The 19258-nt window shown below is 37.1% G+C and overlaps 2 protein-coding genes across 2 annotated transcripts; one reads left to right on the top strand and one right to left on the bottom strand.

Annotated features, from left to right (window-relative positions):
• Positions 1–7536: 7536 nt before the first annotated feature.
• si:dkey-27i16.2 (regulator of cell cycle RGCC-like) lies at positions 7537–11901 on the bottom strand. Its single transcript, XM_051127471.1, has 5 exons — positions 11816–11901; positions 11473–11616; positions 10885–10965; positions 9894–9956; positions 7537–9066 (listed from the first exon to the last, which is right to left on the bottom strand). The coding sequence occupies exons 1-5, from the start codon at positions 11838–11840 to the stop codon at positions 9059–9061; spliced, it is 321 nt and encodes a 106-aa protein (XP_050983428.1). The 5' UTR covers positions 11841–11901; the 3' UTR covers positions 7537–9058.
• Positions 11902–12855: 954 nt separating this feature from the next.
• On the top strand, positions 12856–19103 carry pcdh20 (protocadherin 20). Its single transcript, XM_051127456.1, has 2 exons — positions 12856–12962; positions 14141–19103. Exons 1-2 carry the CDS (start codon positions 12942–12944, stop codon positions 16616–16618), a joined length of 2499 nt encoding a protein of 832 aa, XP_050983413.1. The 5' UTR covers positions 12856–12941; the 3' UTR covers positions 16619–19103.
• Positions 19104–19258: the final 155 nt, after the last annotated feature.

Raw genomic sequence — 19258 nt, 5'->3', positions numbered from 1 at the left:
AGTGTAAGACATTACATATCTTGTTGCCAACAGGTGGCGCTATGATTATATCTGAATATTGGTCTTTAGATGTCTTCAGGCAAGTACTCTTACCAAACATGTGAAGTTTGGTTCAGATCAGACATTGCATGTTTAAGTTAATGTAAAATAAGTCATTTCCTGTTGCCAATAGGTGGCGCTATGATAATAACTGAATATTGGCCTCTAGATGTGTTCAGGCCAGGACTCTTATCGAACATGTGAAGTTTGGGGCAGATCGGGCATTGTATGGCTGAGTTATAACAGCTTCTATTCCCATGGCGAAACATCGAACTTTGTCAGGCCGCCACGGACACGCCCTTCAATGAAAACTCAAGATCTTCACAATTTAACATCGCAAAGGCCTTTAGATTAGACTGACCATATATAATGTTGATTTCATGAAATCTGTAGGAGGAGTTTCTCACAGCGTAAAACATGTCACTTCCTGTTACCAGCAGGTGGCGCTATAACTATACCTGAATATGGTCATGGATATGTGTTCAGGACCAGAGTCTTATCATACATGTGAAGTTTGTGGCAGATCAGATATTGTATGGCTGAGTTATAACAACTTCCTTTTTCATGGCGAATCATCAAAGTTTGACAGGCTGCCACAGACACGCCCTCCAGTGAAAACTCTAGATCTTCGCAATTTAACGTCACAAAGGCCTTTAGATTAGACTGACCAAATTTGGTGTTGATCTGAATAAATCTCTAGGAGGAGTTCGTTCAAGTACGATGCCTGGAAATGGCAAAAATGAGACAAAATTTGCTGGAAAAATAAAAAATAACCGACTTCCGGTTGGTTTTCGGATTTTGCCCCAAGAGACTTTTTTGTAGGTATTGGTGTGTTACATGTGTGTACCAATTTGCATACACGTACGTGAAACGTAGCTCAAGGCGCACTCCGCTGAAAGTGTATAGGTGGCGCTATCGAGCCATTTTGCCACACCCACTTCTGAAACCCATATCAGATGTAAATTTTCGCCGGTTCTGGTGCGTGTGCAAAGTTTCATGACTTTTCGTGCATGTTTAGGCCCTCAAAAATGCGATTCATTTTGGAGAAGAAGAAGAAGAATAAAAATAATAATAATAATAATAAACAGAGCAATTCCAAGAGGGTCCTCGCACCACCGGTGCTCGGGCCCTAATAATAAACAGAGCAATTCCAAGAGGGTCCTCGCACCACCGGTGCTCGGGCCCTAATAATAATAATAATAATATTAATAATAATAATAATAAACGGAGCAATTCCAAGAGGGTCCTCGCACCACCGGTGCTCGGGCCCTAATAATAATAATAATAATAAACGGAGCAATTCCAAGAGGGTCCTCGCACCACCGGTGCTCGGGCCCTAATTATAAGCAGCAGCTACAGAACACAGACATTTAGAAATATGCTCCAAGCTACTGTATAAAGCATTTAACCCTCTGGGGTCTGAGGTGACTTTGGGGCCCTTTGGATGTTTTGACATGCCCTGACATTTGTGCTTATTAACATTATGTGTAGATACTGACTAGATGGGCACCAATTACCAGAAATTTAGAGTATTTTATAAAAGCATAATGGCTGATTGCACATAAGACCATGACTGACCAGCCTATTTATTAGGTTTAAATTCATGCTGACAATTTGTCCTTGTTAAAAGAAGTCAGAACAGCTGCTCCCTCAAATACATGACCACTGGCAATTCAGAAGGTCTACTAAATGATATATGATATCTTCTTACATTGTACCTCCAGTAATATGGCATATAATGAAGGGAAATGGCAAGCTAGCCTCTGACCTCAAAGCCGAAAGCTAGCCCCCGTTCCAAAAATATGCTCCCTAATCTGGAAATGCGTTTTTGTGCTCCTCAAGCATGCGGCTGAAAATACAGTCTGAGTCAAAGGCATTCAGACTTTCTGCTGCTCGAGCCATTATTTTCCCACTGTGTCACACATTGCAGTGCACTCATTACAGAGATGCCTGCATCTCAAGGTAACACTGTTCTTGGGTCACAATAATTTCATAAAAGCTGACTGACACTTGGTCTTGTGTCACATTTGAGCATCATCTAATAATTAAAGCATTTATGACCTCTGTCAGATTAAAGACCTAGGCCTGTATTCACCTCCTAAGATAAGAGTTCCCCTAAATAGCAGTAAAAAAAAAAAATTAGCTAAGAGTTTTCTCTAAAAACCAATTCACAAAGCTGCTGAAACAAATTTTTACTAAGGAATAGAGAGAAGTCTTAAGCTAAGAGTAAGGGTAGGGGTTGACCTCGTTGCTATGAACGATGTCAGCATGAGTACTAACTACAGTATGCACACGGTGATTGGGTGATAGGGGTCTCTGTCAGAGATTTATTCGTAGAAATATTGTAAAGTGTGATATATTCAAATAAAGATTTAAAAATGCAGGCTAAGTGTCACTAATTAAACAAGTATATGTTCAGCTAATTGTCCAGCCTCTTACATGTGTGCTTCTCGTAAACAGCAGATATGCATATAAACAGCCTTTTAATTAGCAGAACAGAATAATCATGGCTGATAGTAAGACATGCAAACGTCAAAAGTAAACCAAACTGGACAAAAGAACAGCTGTTACTTCTTGCCAAACTTATAAACGAAAACAAGGATGTAATGAAAGAAAACTTTTGAGTTGAGATAACCTCCAAAACCTAAAAAGATGTGTGGAGAAACATATATGTGCAGATAAATGCAGCATGTTTCTAAAATGTTTGTGTTCAGAAACAGATTGCCGGCAACAGCCATTTTAGCCCAGCTGAAATAATCAATAGAAACCATCACAAAATTTGTAATGGTTTTACTGGTTATAATGGGAATTGTACTGGTTTTAATGGTAACTGTAATGATGCCTGTTGGTCTCTACTGGTAACTGGTCGCCTTCTATTGTTGGGTTGTTAAAACCACTAAATCCTAATGGAACATCTCCCAAAACACACTACAGGAAACCATTTTTAATTGTTTAAAGTTGATGGTTTGTAATGGTATTTGTAGAGGAAAAAATTAGAATTTCTGTGATGGTTTGTATTGTTTTTTTCAGCAGGGAGGATATTTTGTGGTGGTCTTAGTGACTCTTCACTACTCCTAATGTTTCAAGAGCTAGCTAAAACACTTCAGGAAAGATTCTTAAGAGCAAAATGCCCTTTTAGATATTGGGTCTTAACAAACTTTCTTTTTGGCATCTTTATTTTTAATGCCCTATGAGATTCGGTTCCAGAGATATTGGAATTTCAATATGACTCCAGAAGTAAATCCAGAAGTAAAGTAAATCAAGTAAAATGCACACATTTTCAGTGGTCAGAAACCAAATGTGGGTCAGTTTGAAAAAAAAAAAAAAAAATATGAGACTTCTTTTCTTTAAAAGAGGAATGTCTGAAGAACAAATGCTGTTAAAACTAGAGATGTGTCTTGTTTCTTTCTGTCAAGACAACTGCATTGAAAATACCCGTCTGAGTGCCATAAATATTCTTTTTCCAAAGTTTGTGTGCCCATAACTCAAGAAGTATTAAATATATTGCAATATGATTTTAGATTGTAATTCTTCATAAACTTTTCTTTTGGAAAAAAATAAAAGTAACCCAGAGATTAGGATTGTACAGTGTGACACGCCGCATTATGTATGACCTGGACTAATTGTTATCTCTAGGTAAAGTATGAACAGTGTGAAATGTAAAATAAGATTACCCAGGTGAGAGATATAAAACGTTTGAGGTACTATCAGTATTTCTGTCAAATGTGCCCTTTAGCAATGGATACTTCTTTATCTATGACTATGCTTGATATTTCATACCAATAAAAAGAAAAAGAAATTCTAATAATTATTCCAGGTGAGGCAAATCTTGGTTTACTGATGTGAATGTGTGGCGAAAGCAGCCATACTTCCCTATGAGGCATTGGATTTGTTTTAAACATGTTACAATACTGCATGTTTAAACTTTTGGCAGTTTCAGAAGCTGTTAAAATTAAGAAAATCCCTTCTACCATTTCAGTGCATTTTAGCACTCAGATAAGTATGTTTTATGCAATTGTTTTGACAGAGGGAAACAAGATACAATTCTAATTTCAACATTATTTCTTCTTCAGACTTTTAAATAAAATAAGCATCATCTACAAAGTGACCAACATTTGGTTTTTGACCAATGAAAATGGGTAACAAAATGGACATGGAGCCTCATTGAGATCCCCATATCTCTGGGACTGAATGATGTAGGGCCTTGAAAAGTATTCCAAAATAAAAGTTTATTAACAACTAGAACCTAAAATCATATTGCAATATCTTTATTACTTAATGAGTTATAGGCACGCAAACCTTGGAAAAAGAACATTTATGGCAGTCAGACAGGTATGTTCAATGCATTTGTCTTGACAGAAAGAAACGAGATACATCTCCAGTTTCAAGACTATTTGTTTTTCAGACATTCCTCTTTAAAAGAAAAGAGGTATCATATTTTTTTTTTTTAACTGACCCACCTTTGGTTTTTGACCACTGAAAATGTGTACATTTTAATGATTTACTCCTGGAGCCATATTGAAATTTCAATATCTCTGGAAACTAATCTAATAGAGCATTACAAATAAAGATGCCAAAAGGACAGTTTGTTAAGACCCAATGTCTAAAAGGGCATTAAGATACCTTTAATACTTCTTAAGTTACAGGCATGCAAACTTTGGAGAAAAGCTTGAAGTGCTATTTCCCCATTTTTGAATCGTCACCATTGGCACATAATGCAACAAAGATTGCTAAAGTCAACAGATTTGACTAATGTAACTACCAATCTCTGTGTGAAAATAAGATAATGATGCTGCCATCTTTCTGAAGTCATTTTTACCCCCCTGTAACTTGACTCAATCTAACGTGCCATTTTGACCTCCCTCTACAAAATAGTGGATTACTCAGTAAATATTCATCAATGACATTTAATTTTTTGGCTTTCATCATTATACATGTGTATGTTTCTTAAGAAAAAAATATTAGCAAACTTAAATCAAACATTTGAGCCGGGGACCTCTGGTTGAGTTGACACGGAATGTCCCTAATATCACTGCAAAACAAATGAGTTCTTCCCACGCTTGTAAAGTAAATTGAGAAATATTTATATTTTTTGTTGTTTTTGCTTATTTTGTGGCTTATTTTGGCTTATTTGAAATAATTTTGATCATCTTGAGGCCCCATTGTAAGTTTTTTTTAGAACTGCACTGGCAGGTTTTGACCATGAGATGGCAGTGATACAAATGGTTTATGACCAAATACACACAATCTCATCTGCAAAAAATGAATAATTGACACTGCATGTTATTAAAAAAAAATAAAACTTGACTTATATTATTTCCTTGTATTCTTTAATATTGAATGAATTTCTCATAAATGCCTTTAACTAATTGATTAACACTAATCTGGCGGTGTTTCTCAACTCCAGTCCTGATCAGCCGCATAGCAGAATGCTATAGATGTTTCGCTAATTAAAAAACCTTATTCAGTTCATTAGCTTCTTAGAGTGTTGAACAGGGAGCCATCTAAAACATCCTGGGAGATGGATCCCAAGGACGGAAGTTGAGAAACATTAATCTAAAGGACAACATGAAGGACTATGAGTGCACAAGGCCAACATTCTTTTGGAGTGACGTTTACCCCGAAAGATTTCCTTGCTATTTCTTGTTGTTCCCTTTCCAGACAACAGCATTTGAGGCAGTGTGATTAAACATTTGCTGATACATTTATCTGTTTTCATAGTAGCATTTCCTGACCTATTCCAACTGAAGTGTTGACAGATCAGTTAACCTGCTCGACTGACTATCATTGCATGAACTTGCGTGCACTCCATTCCAGGAAGAAAAATGAGTTTGTACTGTTTGTCTTTGAATATAATTACCCAGACTTCTTAATGGGTTTGGTTGGCATAAACAGAGAAAGAATTAGATTGGTCTGCGGTTACTTGTGTTTGGCTTTTTTTTTTTTTTTTTTTTTTGCATAAGAAGCATGTGTTGCATAGTGTTGCCCTGTCTTAACGCAATCATTGCTCTGTGCACAGTGCAGCTCTCCAGGGTGTACTTCAGCAAAGCATTGCATCAAACAGATGACAAGCCTCTGTAAACAAAGATGCCTGGATCTATCTTGCTGGGAGCTTCCAAGATGCACAAAACAGGCACATTTTCTTGCCTACATTCTAATTAGGCAATAAGCAGAAGGATGCTTTAAAGCACCTGTTTTCTTTTGTACAAAATGCCAACTACATAAAGAACCGTTTCCCTTCAGTGTCTATTTGAAATGCAAAACAGGAGAGGGGCAATTTGTCTGTTTTCATATCAGTAGAGGTGGACGTTGTCACAGCAGTTGAGGGCCTATTCATGCTGAAATCGTCAGTCGTCCATTCTAGACAAATGTCTTTGTATATTCATAGATGGATGCAGCGGAGACCAAGAGGTTCAGCTGGGACTGCCAGCTGTCAAAATGTTTATCTAAGAATCAGATCACAACGTACAGACCAAGTGCCATAAATCTTTGTATGTGCTACTTAGTACAGTAGGCGTAGTACTTTATTGCGCTTGGAACATGTAACCATTAACCAGTTACCATTCTTATATTTAGTAGTGTTTGTAGTGTAGTGTAGTGTAGTAGTGTTTGTAGTGTAGTGTAGTGTAGTTTGTAGTAGTGTTTCATATGCTATTATGTTTATATTTTGACTTGAATTGACTTTGTTTGAGCAGCCTTGGGCAAAAATGATGCAGACACATGCAGTATTTTGATGGCAAGTTTTGCCTGAGCAATATTTTTTTATTTTTTTTAGAGAAAATGAAATTTGCACACTGCCCTAGCTTTTAAACCAGTACAAATGTACCATGAGTATACATGCTTATAGAAAAGAAAATTGTTTCTAATTGTACTCCAAGATCTAACCCAGTTTTCACATTCAGTCTTTTCTTTGTCACTTTTCTTTTCACTTGACAAAGTGTCATTTATCATTTGCTCAGCTCACACCTAGCACAGCAGGCTGTAAACAATATTGACCAAAAAAAAAAAAAAAGTGTGATGCCAAAACTGCTATTTCTCACATCCCTTACACATCCACTCACACTGCCATTTTGACATTCAGGTCAGGTTGGACCGGAGTCTATTACCAAGAGCATGATGGGTCCCTCAAGGAATGACCCAAGAGGACACAAACTGAACACAATGTCTTCAGAAAAGCATTTAACTGTCTCAAACACAATCTGAAAGCAAACATTTCCATGACACTGGGAAACATGGAATTGCATATTTGATCAGGATTATGTATCTTAAACAATGTAGCTTCCAAAATGCTGCTTCCCATTTCTTTAGATACACTCGTAAAAAAAAAGGTGCTTCATGATGCCATAGAAGAACCTTTTTTTGTCTAAATGGTTCCATAAAGAACCTTTAACATCTCAAGACCCTTTCTGTTTCACAAATGGTTCTTTGTGGCAAAGGAAGGTTCTTCAGATTATAAAAAAGCAAGAAAGAGATGGTTCTTTAAAGAACCTTTGGGTGAATGGTTATTTGTGAAACCAAAATTGGTTCTTCTATTGCATCGCTGTGAAGAACCATTTAAAAGTACCTTTATTTTTAAGAGTGTAGTCTACGTTCACTGGTGACTTCATCATCACATGCTTGGACTATTTATTATAATAATAAGTGTTCCCATAAGAGTCTGAAGCAGAAATGCTGTCAGCATTCTTCCTCAAACCACACGAGACTGTGTGTCAAAAAAAAAAACAGAGTCCAAACTTCTTCTTTCCATGAATACTGCCCAGAAAAAGTCCTGCTTTCACTTATGATGTTGCATAATGTCTAACATCTGCTTTATTATATAACATATGAGAGTACAATCTGCTAAACATAAAGTACGTATGTAAAAATGTACGTTATGAAACAAGGAAAGGGCAAATTTTAGTTTAGGCTAAAAATATTTGGACAGTTAAATCCAGAAATTAAAATAATTTATTCACACTCCTTGCAAACCTGAATGACTTTCTTTCTTCTGTGAGCGCACTTTTTAATGGAAAGAAATAGTAACCAAAAATATCTTTTATATTTCATGAAAGAAGAAAAATCATACAGGTTTGGAATGGCATGAGGATGAGTAAATGATAAAAAAAGTCATTTTTTTGCAAACTAAACCTTTAAATCACACTTAAAAATACATATATGCCACTGCATTAGATAAGAAAGCAAGAATACTATGCAGCTGGTTTGATATTTTGCCCAATGTAATGAAGTGCATATTGAAGCGAGACTTTGCATCAAATTTTCAAAAAATTTTTAGGAACCATATATTGCATACACAGTAAAACAACAAGCTCTTGAAGGTGTGGCTTGTGACAATACCACAAACAAAAAAAACAGTTCTGGTTTTGACTGCAGTGCAACCGACAACTTCCTTTTCCATCAGCAGCAGAATGTCTAGTTGTATTTCCTTTTATGTACAGATATGTTTTTACCAGGACCATGAACTAAGTCTAGTAAACTGCAGGTGTGAAGATACATTACAACTATTTGAGAAAGCACATGGTCATGCAAGGACTTTCTGAGCTAGTCAATTAGGTGATATATATATATATATATATATAATATGAGTAATACATGTTTATTGCAAAAACCATTTTTATTATTAAAAAATCTTTACACTGTTAAATTAATATTATACATTATGTTGAACCTGGTAACATTTTTACAATCTTTATAAAAAAAAGTAAAAAATAGCTATTAACAATACATCTTCACAACTTACAAGGAATTGTGCTTTTCATATAAATTTAGTAAGTCTTTTTTTTTCTTTTTAATAAAACATCTGACAAACTTGGTAATTCTTCCCAACAATTCTTGACCAATTAAAATGACACAGTGAGCTTGTTTTCCTTGGTGAAGGGGGGAAAATGAAGCTTTCAAGCTGTGTTTTTCTTCAGCCTAATTTCTATGTGTGGAAGCAGAGATTAGGGTTTGCAAAATGCCAGCTCTTCAGGTGCTCAGCGGCACATGGTGCTTCCTCTCTGATCACGTGTGTCCTGTCATGTCACATCTCTGCAAGAAAGATAAGATTGTGACAGCTCAGGTCAGGGGAGTGAGGTATCACGGATTCGCAGTTATGATTCATGACTGTCACTCCACTGATAACGGAGCGTGCTGGGAGTGAGCTGTGTTAAACCACCGGCCTTTTGTTAGTAATTTAACATATTACTATCATCACTCTCATGGACATTTTTCTTGTTTTTGTCAAGAATAATGTCATAGTACATTTTAGGTTTTGTTAGACTATCACCAAGCAGCACAGTGTGACAAAACAAGATAACTGGTGTTGATCTGTAATGCAAATTGTTTTCTGTTACATTATCTACAAATAAATAGCATATCCAATTATAGAGACTAAAAGTAGGTCTATAGCTTATTCGGATACTGAGGTTTGTTACCACCATAGAATGGGAACACACATTTGTGGTTGGCCAAATGTTCTGCATGGCCTTATTGTCTTTTTTGAGCTAGTTTAATAAAATGTTCTCATAGTACTGATTCTACAAATGAAGAGTTCAGATGCAAACGCCTCTAAACCCATCTGACATTTTTCTTTAAAATAAGCATTTTTATCAGACTCCTATGAATAGGTTTCTATGTAAGTACTGGCACTTCTAATTGAGCTGAGGCTGGGATTTAGTGAGTTTGAAGTAAAAGTATTTGATGGACGCATACTGTGTGTCAAAAGCATTCACTTTTTATCTCATTTTTGACTGAGGTGGCTTTTAGCTGGTTTTGCATCTGAACTCTTCAAATATTATTATGCCACACCATGCTTTCAAATGATAGAGCTGCAAAAGCTGCCTTAAATGTGACCAACCACCAAACTGTTTTTATACCTGCAAGCTCTCTATCCAGGTTTTCAATGAAGCTCTGTAGGTCACTGGTATCCCCGAGCCTGGCTGTAAAGAGCAGAGAGAGAGAAGACGTTAGCACACTGGAATGCTTCAGACTCTGTGGAAATGCAGCAAGTGCGTTGGCATTTCCTGTGGAACATTCCACGCCGAAAGAAATGCGACCCTCTAAATTCCCTAATGGACATTCCCTCTAAAATGCCACATTTTCAGCTGGCTTTAACAAAATCTTTATTAAAAACTCATAATGAACTACAGGTGTTGGTTTGATTTTGACATGGGGGCAGTTATTTCTTAAAAGCTATTTATCATTGTTTTTTTTAATAGCAAACTGTTTGCTTTGTAGGTTCAGATTAGCTTGCAAGAATCAAGATTTACATTGATTAACATTACGTTAAAGAGGATACACTTTATCATTCAGCTGAACTGTGCATGTGCATTTTAAACAGATTATGCCTTTGCTCCATCCAGACAATAAATGCACATCCTTGAATAAGCAGAATTGTTTTTTTTTTTTTTTTTTTTAGCATATACTAAAGAAAAACTTTACTTAACTTAACTTTTTGGTAATGTAAACAGTACGACCAAAAATAAGTGTGGCCAATATAAATGCAATTTAAAATTAATCATAGATATCTTCATATTTGCATAGTTATTGCATATTATGAGTGAGTTACTCCATTGTAGCAACAAAGTAAATGACAAAATTAGAAAAAGTAAGATGCGTGCATATAGATCATCATGTTATGCCTGTGTTGGTTTACCACCTTGTAACATCATCACATTCAATTCCATCATGCCAGCTTCATGCTTATCATGTAGCAAAATAAAGCGCATCAAAGCAGTACAATTCACAAACAAAGACTACAATATGACGAGTAGAAATAGCACACAGGGATTAGAGGCATGCATGGAGCAGATAGGAAAAGCTATTAGCTTGTATACTAAATGTGATGGCTATCTGTTATGTTAATACCTTTTGGGGCCATGGTCATGCTTGGGATGTTGAGCTCCTCTTGACTGGCATTCAGACTGTTTACCAGCGAAGCTTCACTACCTGAAAAGATACAAAAGGATTAATGTGTGCCTCTTACAGGTGAATGCAAAGGAACTACAGGGTGGTTCGAGGTGCACAAGGTACTGTATATCACAAGAAAATCTTTCTTAAGATCAAAGGCTAACTAATACACTCATTCATAATTTATTGAAGAGGATCAAAACAAAAAGAGATACAAATCAAAGCCTTTGATACCGTATTAAAGGACAAAGCTGTCCAAAGAAGTGAGCTTAATCTAACCATAAAACAAACCGCACAGCAGTGATTTACATTTGGGAAATATGAGGAAATGATCTACTAAAGGCAATATTTTAAGTAGCACAAGAAACAGTATCTCTTCTTATGTATACACAAGAGTCAAAAGGCACTTTAATAATGAGTATTCATAAATGTTTGGCATTCAGTGGTAATACTATAAGAGTTTTAAAATTTGTCACTGAATGCCAAACATTTATAAATGTAAACTGTTTAACAGACCTAGTTAGATGTGTGTGGTAGAGTACTTACAGTAGTCTGAATCGTCTCCTTCAGTCACGCATGCTGTGTGTCTCTTCACATCTCTCAGCACATGTTCAGATGCGTGAGGTGTGCTCAACTCATTCACAACATCATTAAATTCCTGCAGTAAGTCTCCCAGCTCCAGTTCCAACTCTAATAGAATTCACATCCTCTATTAGATTCACAGAGCCAAATACTGAAAATCATTTTAAACTATTCATGACTAATGTCAACATGATGACTGTAAATAAATAAAACGAATAAACTTAAATAATCTACTGTCTTTTTACAAAGACATAAACCATATTTGAAATAATGTGGCATGTGAAATTCTTTTCTAAGAAAAGTTTACCTGAAGAGTTTGCTGCTGCACACATCCTGTTGTTCTCTGTAAAAAGTTCTGTGAACTGATTCTCAAATTATTACAATGGGTACTCATAGGATTTATATAGACTCCACCCATCACATAATGCGCCGACCAATCAGAACAGGGTTTGGTCTCCGTGGTTACAGTAAAGTCTGAGGCAAAATTTCCCCTGACGCCTACACGTGATGTCACATGCGGAACTAGAGAAAGAAAATTTCCGACCGCATCGGTTTACTTTCTCAGTTTTAAGGCACAGTTCTAGACCTTTAATTCTTTCCAAAAGGTGTTGGCTATTTAAGTGCCGATTACATTGTTTTCTCCTTTCCCTGAATCTTTCTGTCATATTAAGTTGCCATTTGAAGTTACCGCATCTAATTTAGTAACAACATGTAGAAAAATGTCAACACATAGTATTAACACCATTATTTTGTCAGTAAACATGGTTACTACGGCACTTTTTATTGTTATCATTTCAGTACTATTCATTGCCCTTTGTAAACTAAACTGAACACTTATAGCTTATTTATTTTCAGTATAACATATCATAAAAATACAACAAACCCCTTTGATGCTAGGGAATTATTAGAGAGTACTAAGGTACGTGAGCCATGTAAATACATGTGATGTAAATATCACTGGCGCCCTCATGATGGCGACACTAAGACATGAGCCAAATGACACGGTGACCATAACAGCAAATATAACTGTGCAGTTTGGTTTAAAATCCATAGTTCCAATTCAGTATGGTTCAAAACTGAATCTAAAACTGAACCCTAACAACTCCAATGAAAAGCTATAACTACTGTATAATCTCTCTTACTATTACTTAGCGTGTGTATATTATTATAAAGCATTACAGAGTGCTTAGAACTGAAAGGGAAAAATACTCCACAGCGACCCGTCTATTATTATAAACAATTACCCGGAAAAACATCCCGTCAGACCTGTATTTTCCCTTTTAACCAACGGCTGAATATCTTGAGCTAATCTCGAGCTGTTCACCTGCACAGGTAGGCGAGGTTTCCGCCCCCCCACATTTCGTGCAAGTGCTTCTCATGCTCACAAAGCCTAACATGTTCTTGAAGAATGGACAGCTCAACCTTACCACATAATGAACTGGATTATACTACGGGTGAGTGATGTATCTCACATTATTCAGTACATTATTCTTGTATTTTCAGTAAGAGAGTTCTTTACTTTTCTTTTGTTTTTGTTTTTTTGTTTTTTTTGAACGCCAAGTCTGTCTGTCTGGCGTTACACGGAGGTAAAGTCCACATTGCTCAGTCAGTATGCAGTATTAAGTCTGTTTGCGCCTTAAATTCATATTCTGTGGGTCAGGGGTTTAACGTCTTTCAAACTTTTTTTCACTTGGTATTTTTGAAGTTTCACATACGCAGACAGGTGCATAGACTGGTGGTTATATGTATAAACATAACAGATGTCTAACAAATGTCTAAGTTTATGAAGGAAATGTTTAATACCCCCCAAAAATATGCTGGCACTTTCTATGAATAGGGCACAAACAGGTGTCCCTTTACTAATAATATCAAAATAAAAAAAGCAATCAAAGCGTAAGTCCCATATTTTATTTTAGCTATGTTAGATGCAATGCTTTTTCAAGCATAACTATTCAACTATAATTATAATAATAAAAATGATCTAATAAAGCATTATTTATAATAAATGTATTTATCAATAACCACAATCATATTTTTGCTACCAAATCTGTTAGCAAATTCCTTTTACATGTAAATCTGCTGCCCTGATATAGTGCTGTATTTCCATTTTACAACCTTTAACCTTGGATTTTATTAATGTTTAACAGTTATACCATATTTACCATATTAAGAAATCATACAATTTTATATGAAATATACATAAAAATAAAATAACCATGGTTGCAAAATGACAAACCTTAAATAAAATGAATACAAAATAAATATAATATTAAATTTAATATAACATTTAAATTGTAGAAGAATTTAATTTCACTGATGAATTGTTGGGAAAGGTAAAACAAACATTTTTAAGCATTCAAGATCAATTTATTCATGGAAAGTGCACGGGCATTTGCAAGCTTAGTTGGGATTATATATTTTAATGTTAAATCTCTGGATGCTGGAACATGTAAGTCAATAAAACAGTCTGTGCAACAACATATGCAACAGGAAAAAAAAAAAAAAAAATGACTGACTTGGTGGTTAAGGATTACACACTTAACTCCTGAGTGTGGTTAAACTTTCATATGGAAAGAAGGGTGTTGCTTTCTTCCAAGCATTAAGTCACTAAGTCTCTTCTGTTGTTTTGTAGTTGGTGCTTCTCTTGGCATCTGCTGGGCAAATCCATAGCCGTGCTGCGCTGCGTTTCACCACCCTGGAGGAGCAAGAAGCAGGTGTGAAGATCGGAAGTCTAAGCACAACCTACTCAGCTCCATACCAGCTCCTTAATGAAAGATACATCAAGGTGGACAAGAGCACAGGGGATCTGTTCACTAAAGAGCGCATAGACAGAGAGACTTTGTGTCCATCACATCAGGATGGGGACTGTACTTTTATAGATACTGCAGTCGTAAGTCTTAATTCTGAAATAGTGAAACTGATAATAGTTGTGGATGATATTAATGACAACGCTCCTATTTTTGAGAGGAATGAGATTCCTCTACACATACCTGAAGATGCATCAATAGGGACTGCTTTCCCACTGGATGACCAAGCGCAGGATAAGGATACGGGAAATAATGGCTTGATACATTACCATTTAAAAGACTCTGGCGGCTTTTTTGCCATCAGACAAGATGGGCATGAACTTGAGCTGGTGGTACTTAGGGAACTGGACCGGGAAACTCAGGAAAACCACATCTTGGTTCTTGTAGCAGTAGATGGAGGTTCAGTACCACTTAGCGCTACAGCTAATCTCAGTGTAACTGTAACTGATGTTGATGACAACTGCCCAGAGTTTGACACCGACAGCCCCGTCACAGCCATTGTGCCAGCATTGGGAATCAAGGGGTCTGCGGTGGCACAGCTTAAAGCCACAGACAAAGACCTGGGCCAAAATGCCCAGATCACATTCTCCTTCAGCCGTCAGATCTCAGACAGGGCCAAAGCGCTCTTTCACTTGGATGAACACACAGGCCTGATCAGTTTAGCTGTTGACATACAGGTTGACAGTCCTGAGGAGCACATGTTGAAAGTCCTTGCGAATAGCCCACTTTGCCCCCCTGTGCAAACTCAGGTAGCTATATACATTCAGCCAGTGACGAGCCCAGAGCCATCCATAAGGATCAGGTTTGTCACTGAGCATAAAAACCAAGTGATCGTGTTACAAGAAAACGAACCCCCCACCGTCTTGGCCCTCTTGGAGCTGGAAGACACCTCTGCTGCTAAAGGTACTCTATCCTTAGATGAAGACAGCATGCCGTTTTCTTTGAAGCCGCAAGCAGGCAGCTATTTGCTTTCAACATCAAAACCCCTAGATTTTGAGATGTGCAGAGAGTATAACGTTACACTTATTATTTCTGATCCTCATGGCACACGCCTACACAGAAGGGAAGTGATCAAAGTGGCGGTTGAAGATGTGAATGATAATGCCCCAAAGTTTGAACAGACACACTATGAAAAGGACATCAAGGAGAACAACGAGCCCGGAGAGTTTCTGCTGAAAGTCCAGGCTACCGACGCAGACAGCTATCAGTTTGGCAAAGTAAGGTACAGGCTTACAAACAGAGGACCTTTTAGAATTCACGAAGAGACAGGTGTGATATCGGTAGCTGAGTCTTTAGATAGAGAACAGCAGGAGACATACATCTTGACCGTTCTGGCCTGGGACGGCGGCGAACCGTCTCAGGAGGGCTTTGCTACTGTGTCTATACACATACTGGATCTGAATGACAATCCACCAGCCTTTTCAACCCCACATTTCTATTTTTTTGTGTCTGAGAGCATTCCACAACTTTCCCAAGTTGGGAAAGTCACAGTAAGCGATGCTGATAAAGGAGGCAATGGCCTGATTGTGGATGTGCGTATTTTAAGTGAAAATGTCCCTTTTGCCATGGACCTGGCGCAAGGATCACTCCGCAGTACTGGTGAAGTCGACCGTGAGAAGCAAGACCGCTACGACCTGCTGGTTGTAGCCGTAGATGGCGGCAGTCCAGCCCTTTCCACCACAGTAAAAATGACCATTTTTATTGAGGACGTCAATGATAATCAACCCCAGGTCCTTCTTCCTAGCAGCAACCTCTCCTGTCTGACCATATCCCCAGCTACCCGAGAAGGAAGCATGATAACAAAGATTTACGCCATCGATGAGGATTCAGGAATGAACTCGGACATCACTTACCAAATAATTGCAACCAAACCAGCTCTCCACAGCCCCTTCCAGATTGACCAGCAGTCAGGAAACATCACCCTAGTCCAACATCTTCGCGGCGAGGACTACGGCATGCACCACCTCTTCGTAGTTGTTCGCGACGGAGGAAAGCCAGACCCACTGCAGACTACCGTGTGGATCAACCTGCTGGTCAACGAGACTTTGGAAAAATGTCACGTGAATGCCGTTCCGGATTACTTGCCACCACGACTGCCTCCTCCGATGCCTGTCAAAGACTGCAGATGCGAATCAAAGGCCTGGCTTATTTTTTATTGTGGCCTGTGTCTGATGGTCATCTCAGTCTGTGTTCTCCTGGCGGTTGTAGTGGTGTTTATAAAGTGCAAAAAAAGAAAAAGGAAAGTGGAAAAAAAGACTGTATGGGAAACTGGAAATCTCTGTGAACTGAAACCTTTAAACTAAAGCAAAAGCTCTGCAGATATACCAGTAAAATGTGTATGTGTAAATATTACAAAAGTTTTTTGAAAACCTGCAAGTAGTATTCTTTGGCTAGTATTTTTGTGTTAGTATTACAATAGTAATACTAGTATTGTAGTAGTATTAGTTTGGCCTAATGTGTAAGATAGGGGAGAGTAGGGTAAGGTGAGCCGGTGGGTAAGGTGAGCCAGTGGGTAAGTTGACCCACCCCAAGTATCTTGGCAACTGTACACTTTTACTGTCATGTGACTATGAATTTTGGAATCACACATCATTTCTGCCAGACTGTAAAAAGGAGAAACACACAAGAGGAGTGGAAGGCACCCATTTACTTTAAAAACTGTTTTTGGCTTGTCAAAGAAAAAATTTAGCATAACAGATGTAATGACTGTTACATCAAAGCAAATTAATCTAGGTCTAAAAATATTCATGATGCATATAGGTGAAACCATGCTAATTTAGCTAATTTAGCATTTAGCTAAATATTAGCCTGAATTGGTAATAATTAGCCTGAATGTTTTTTCAAAATGCCAGCTATGCTGTGGGGTAAGTTGAGCCAGCACTTTAATTTACCCCACCATAAGGCACTGAAGTTAACCTAATTCTCTGAAGTATAAACTGGTATTTTAATGTGATATTATGTAACTGGTTTGGTTTATCATGTATAGAGAGATATTATTTGTAGTTCATTTGATAGGGACAGTGTACAAGTCCTCCAAATCCTTCTCTGAGAACCAGAAGATGCTTTTCACAACATTATAAACATATATCTTTCCACTTATACTTCTGACTCATTTTCACTTATTTTGAGGACCACATAAGTAAAAATGACTCATCCTACCCCATTCTCCCCTGCCTGCTTCCTTTTCCTAAGATGATGTGTTTTCATCTAAAATGAAATATACTCTTAAAATCTTTAAAGAATAATATTTAAAGAAATGAATGCACTTAAGGACAACAAACATTTGATTCTCCATCAGCAATGGTATGACATTCAGAGAAATTGAATGAAAATATTTATACAGGTGCAATCTTGCAAAAAGAAAAATACACTTGTTTGATTTGTTCTCATGTTTTTCCTCTAGTGAGCTGTCGTGTAGGTTTTACAAGCTTTCATGGATTAGTTGTGCTATAGTCTGTTGCACTCAGCCTACAGTCAGTACTGTCATCTAGAACACTGATATGCTGGTATATTTTCAAAAAAGAAAATATCTCTTTACAAAGCAGTTGAAACAAGACCATGTCTCTTTTCTATAGAGTTCAAGAAATATCAAGATTGTGCCTGTTTGCTTTTTAACAGCAGATCTTATTGTGTACAAGTTATTAGTTAATGCTAACTAATTGCGTTTATGCATTGTTCAGCCATTGCAGCTTTCTAAAATCTTGCCAGTAGTTAATGCATAATTTAATGATGTTAATGTAATAAAGAAGGCAAATAAAGAAACCTTACTATTGAAATACATTGGGATGCTCTTGAGGTGAACTTGACTTTCATCCATTTTGAACTCTCTTGAGAAGTTTGATAAAAAATCTCAAGGATTTTTTAGTAAATGTTGGCAGACAGATGGGAAATATAATACATCTCATACCAGCAAGTTTCCTAGTCCCCTTCTCACCACATTCAGGAGGTTCAGGGACTCATTGAACTTGTGCACAAAGAATGAGGAAACGTTGATTTTTCTGCCGAACGCAGACAATCTGGACAAGAATGTGGATGAAAGATAAGTTTTAAAAGAAAGCTCTGAAAAAACAGGCCTGACCGCTTTAGTACCTGTGCCACCCCACCTTACCAATTTCAGCAGAGGAGGAGGATCAACACCCCAGTCCCCAACCCCCCCAAGACATTGAGTTTTTTTGTAGCTGACATGATAGGGGTTTTGAAAATGATACAAAAAAAAAAAAACATGTTTAGGCAGGTCTGCTGTAGACAGATGAAATGAAATACACTTCCTGAATAGAAAAGAAGATATGGGAAATTAACCTTGTGAGAAAACACTGCCATGAAGTTGACTGCCATGTGTCCACATCAGTATTGGGCAATAACTAGTTACTGTAACAATATTACTTTTTGCAGTAACTTGTAGTGTAACTAATTACTGGTAAGATTTCAGTAATAATATTACAGTTACCATCAATAAAACAGCTTTTGATGCCTCAACCCAGCTGATTTAAAATCCAACAATCAAATAATTCCTAGATTTATTTTCATAATTATCATGACTCGCACATGCATGTAATGTCCCCAGTGCAGCAGGCAAGCTTGGAATATGGAAAAGCGTATTGGATTTTATATTGATTATACTGACATTGTATTGATTTTGTCAGGAAAGAAGATGATGTGAACATGTGGTACATTATATTTTTGGAAAATCTTTTTGGAAAATTAAACAGTTTCTTACAAACATATGTGATATAATCGTATATGGGTAACGGAGAAATTCCAATTACCCAATTACCAATTACCTTGAAGTCTAAAGTACTAGTGGTACTAATGCATTGATGGTATCAGACGATAATGCCATGTGTGACACTACTGAATGATTACCATTCAGTCTACTGTGAATATGCTATATTTCAAGTGCTTTAAGATATTTTAAAAATACTTTGGTTCAATAAAATAAAATA

The sequence above is a fragment of the Labeo rohita genome, chromosome 14 (genome assembly GCF_022985175.1).
Source record: "Labeo rohita strain BAU-BD-2019 chromosome 14, IGBB_LRoh.1.0, whole genome shotgun sequence".
NCBI lineage: Eukaryota > Metazoa > Chordata > Actinopteri > Cypriniformes > Cyprinidae > Labeo > Labeo rohita.
This window is presented reverse-complemented; position numbering and strand designations above follow the sequence as displayed.

Coding starts and splice junctions, on each gene's coding strand:
- si:dkey-27i16.2 (XM_051127471.1), bottom strand. CDS start 11,840: ATGTGTGCAGCAGCAAACTCTTCAG. Junction 11,617..11,815: donor TGCAGCAGCAAACTCTTCAG/GTAAACTTTTCT, acceptor GAATTCTATTAG/AGTTGGAACTGGAGCTGGGA. Junction 10,966..11,472: donor AGGAGACGATTCAGACTACT/GTAAGTACTCTA, acceptor GTATCTTTTCAG/GTAGTGAAGCTTCGCTGGTA.
- pcdh20 (XM_051127456.1), top strand. CDS start 12,942: ATGAACTGGATTATACTACGG. Junction 12,963..14,140: donor TGAACTGGATTATACTACGG/GTGAGTGATGTA, acceptor GTTGTTTTGTAG/TTGGTGCTTCTCTTGGCATC.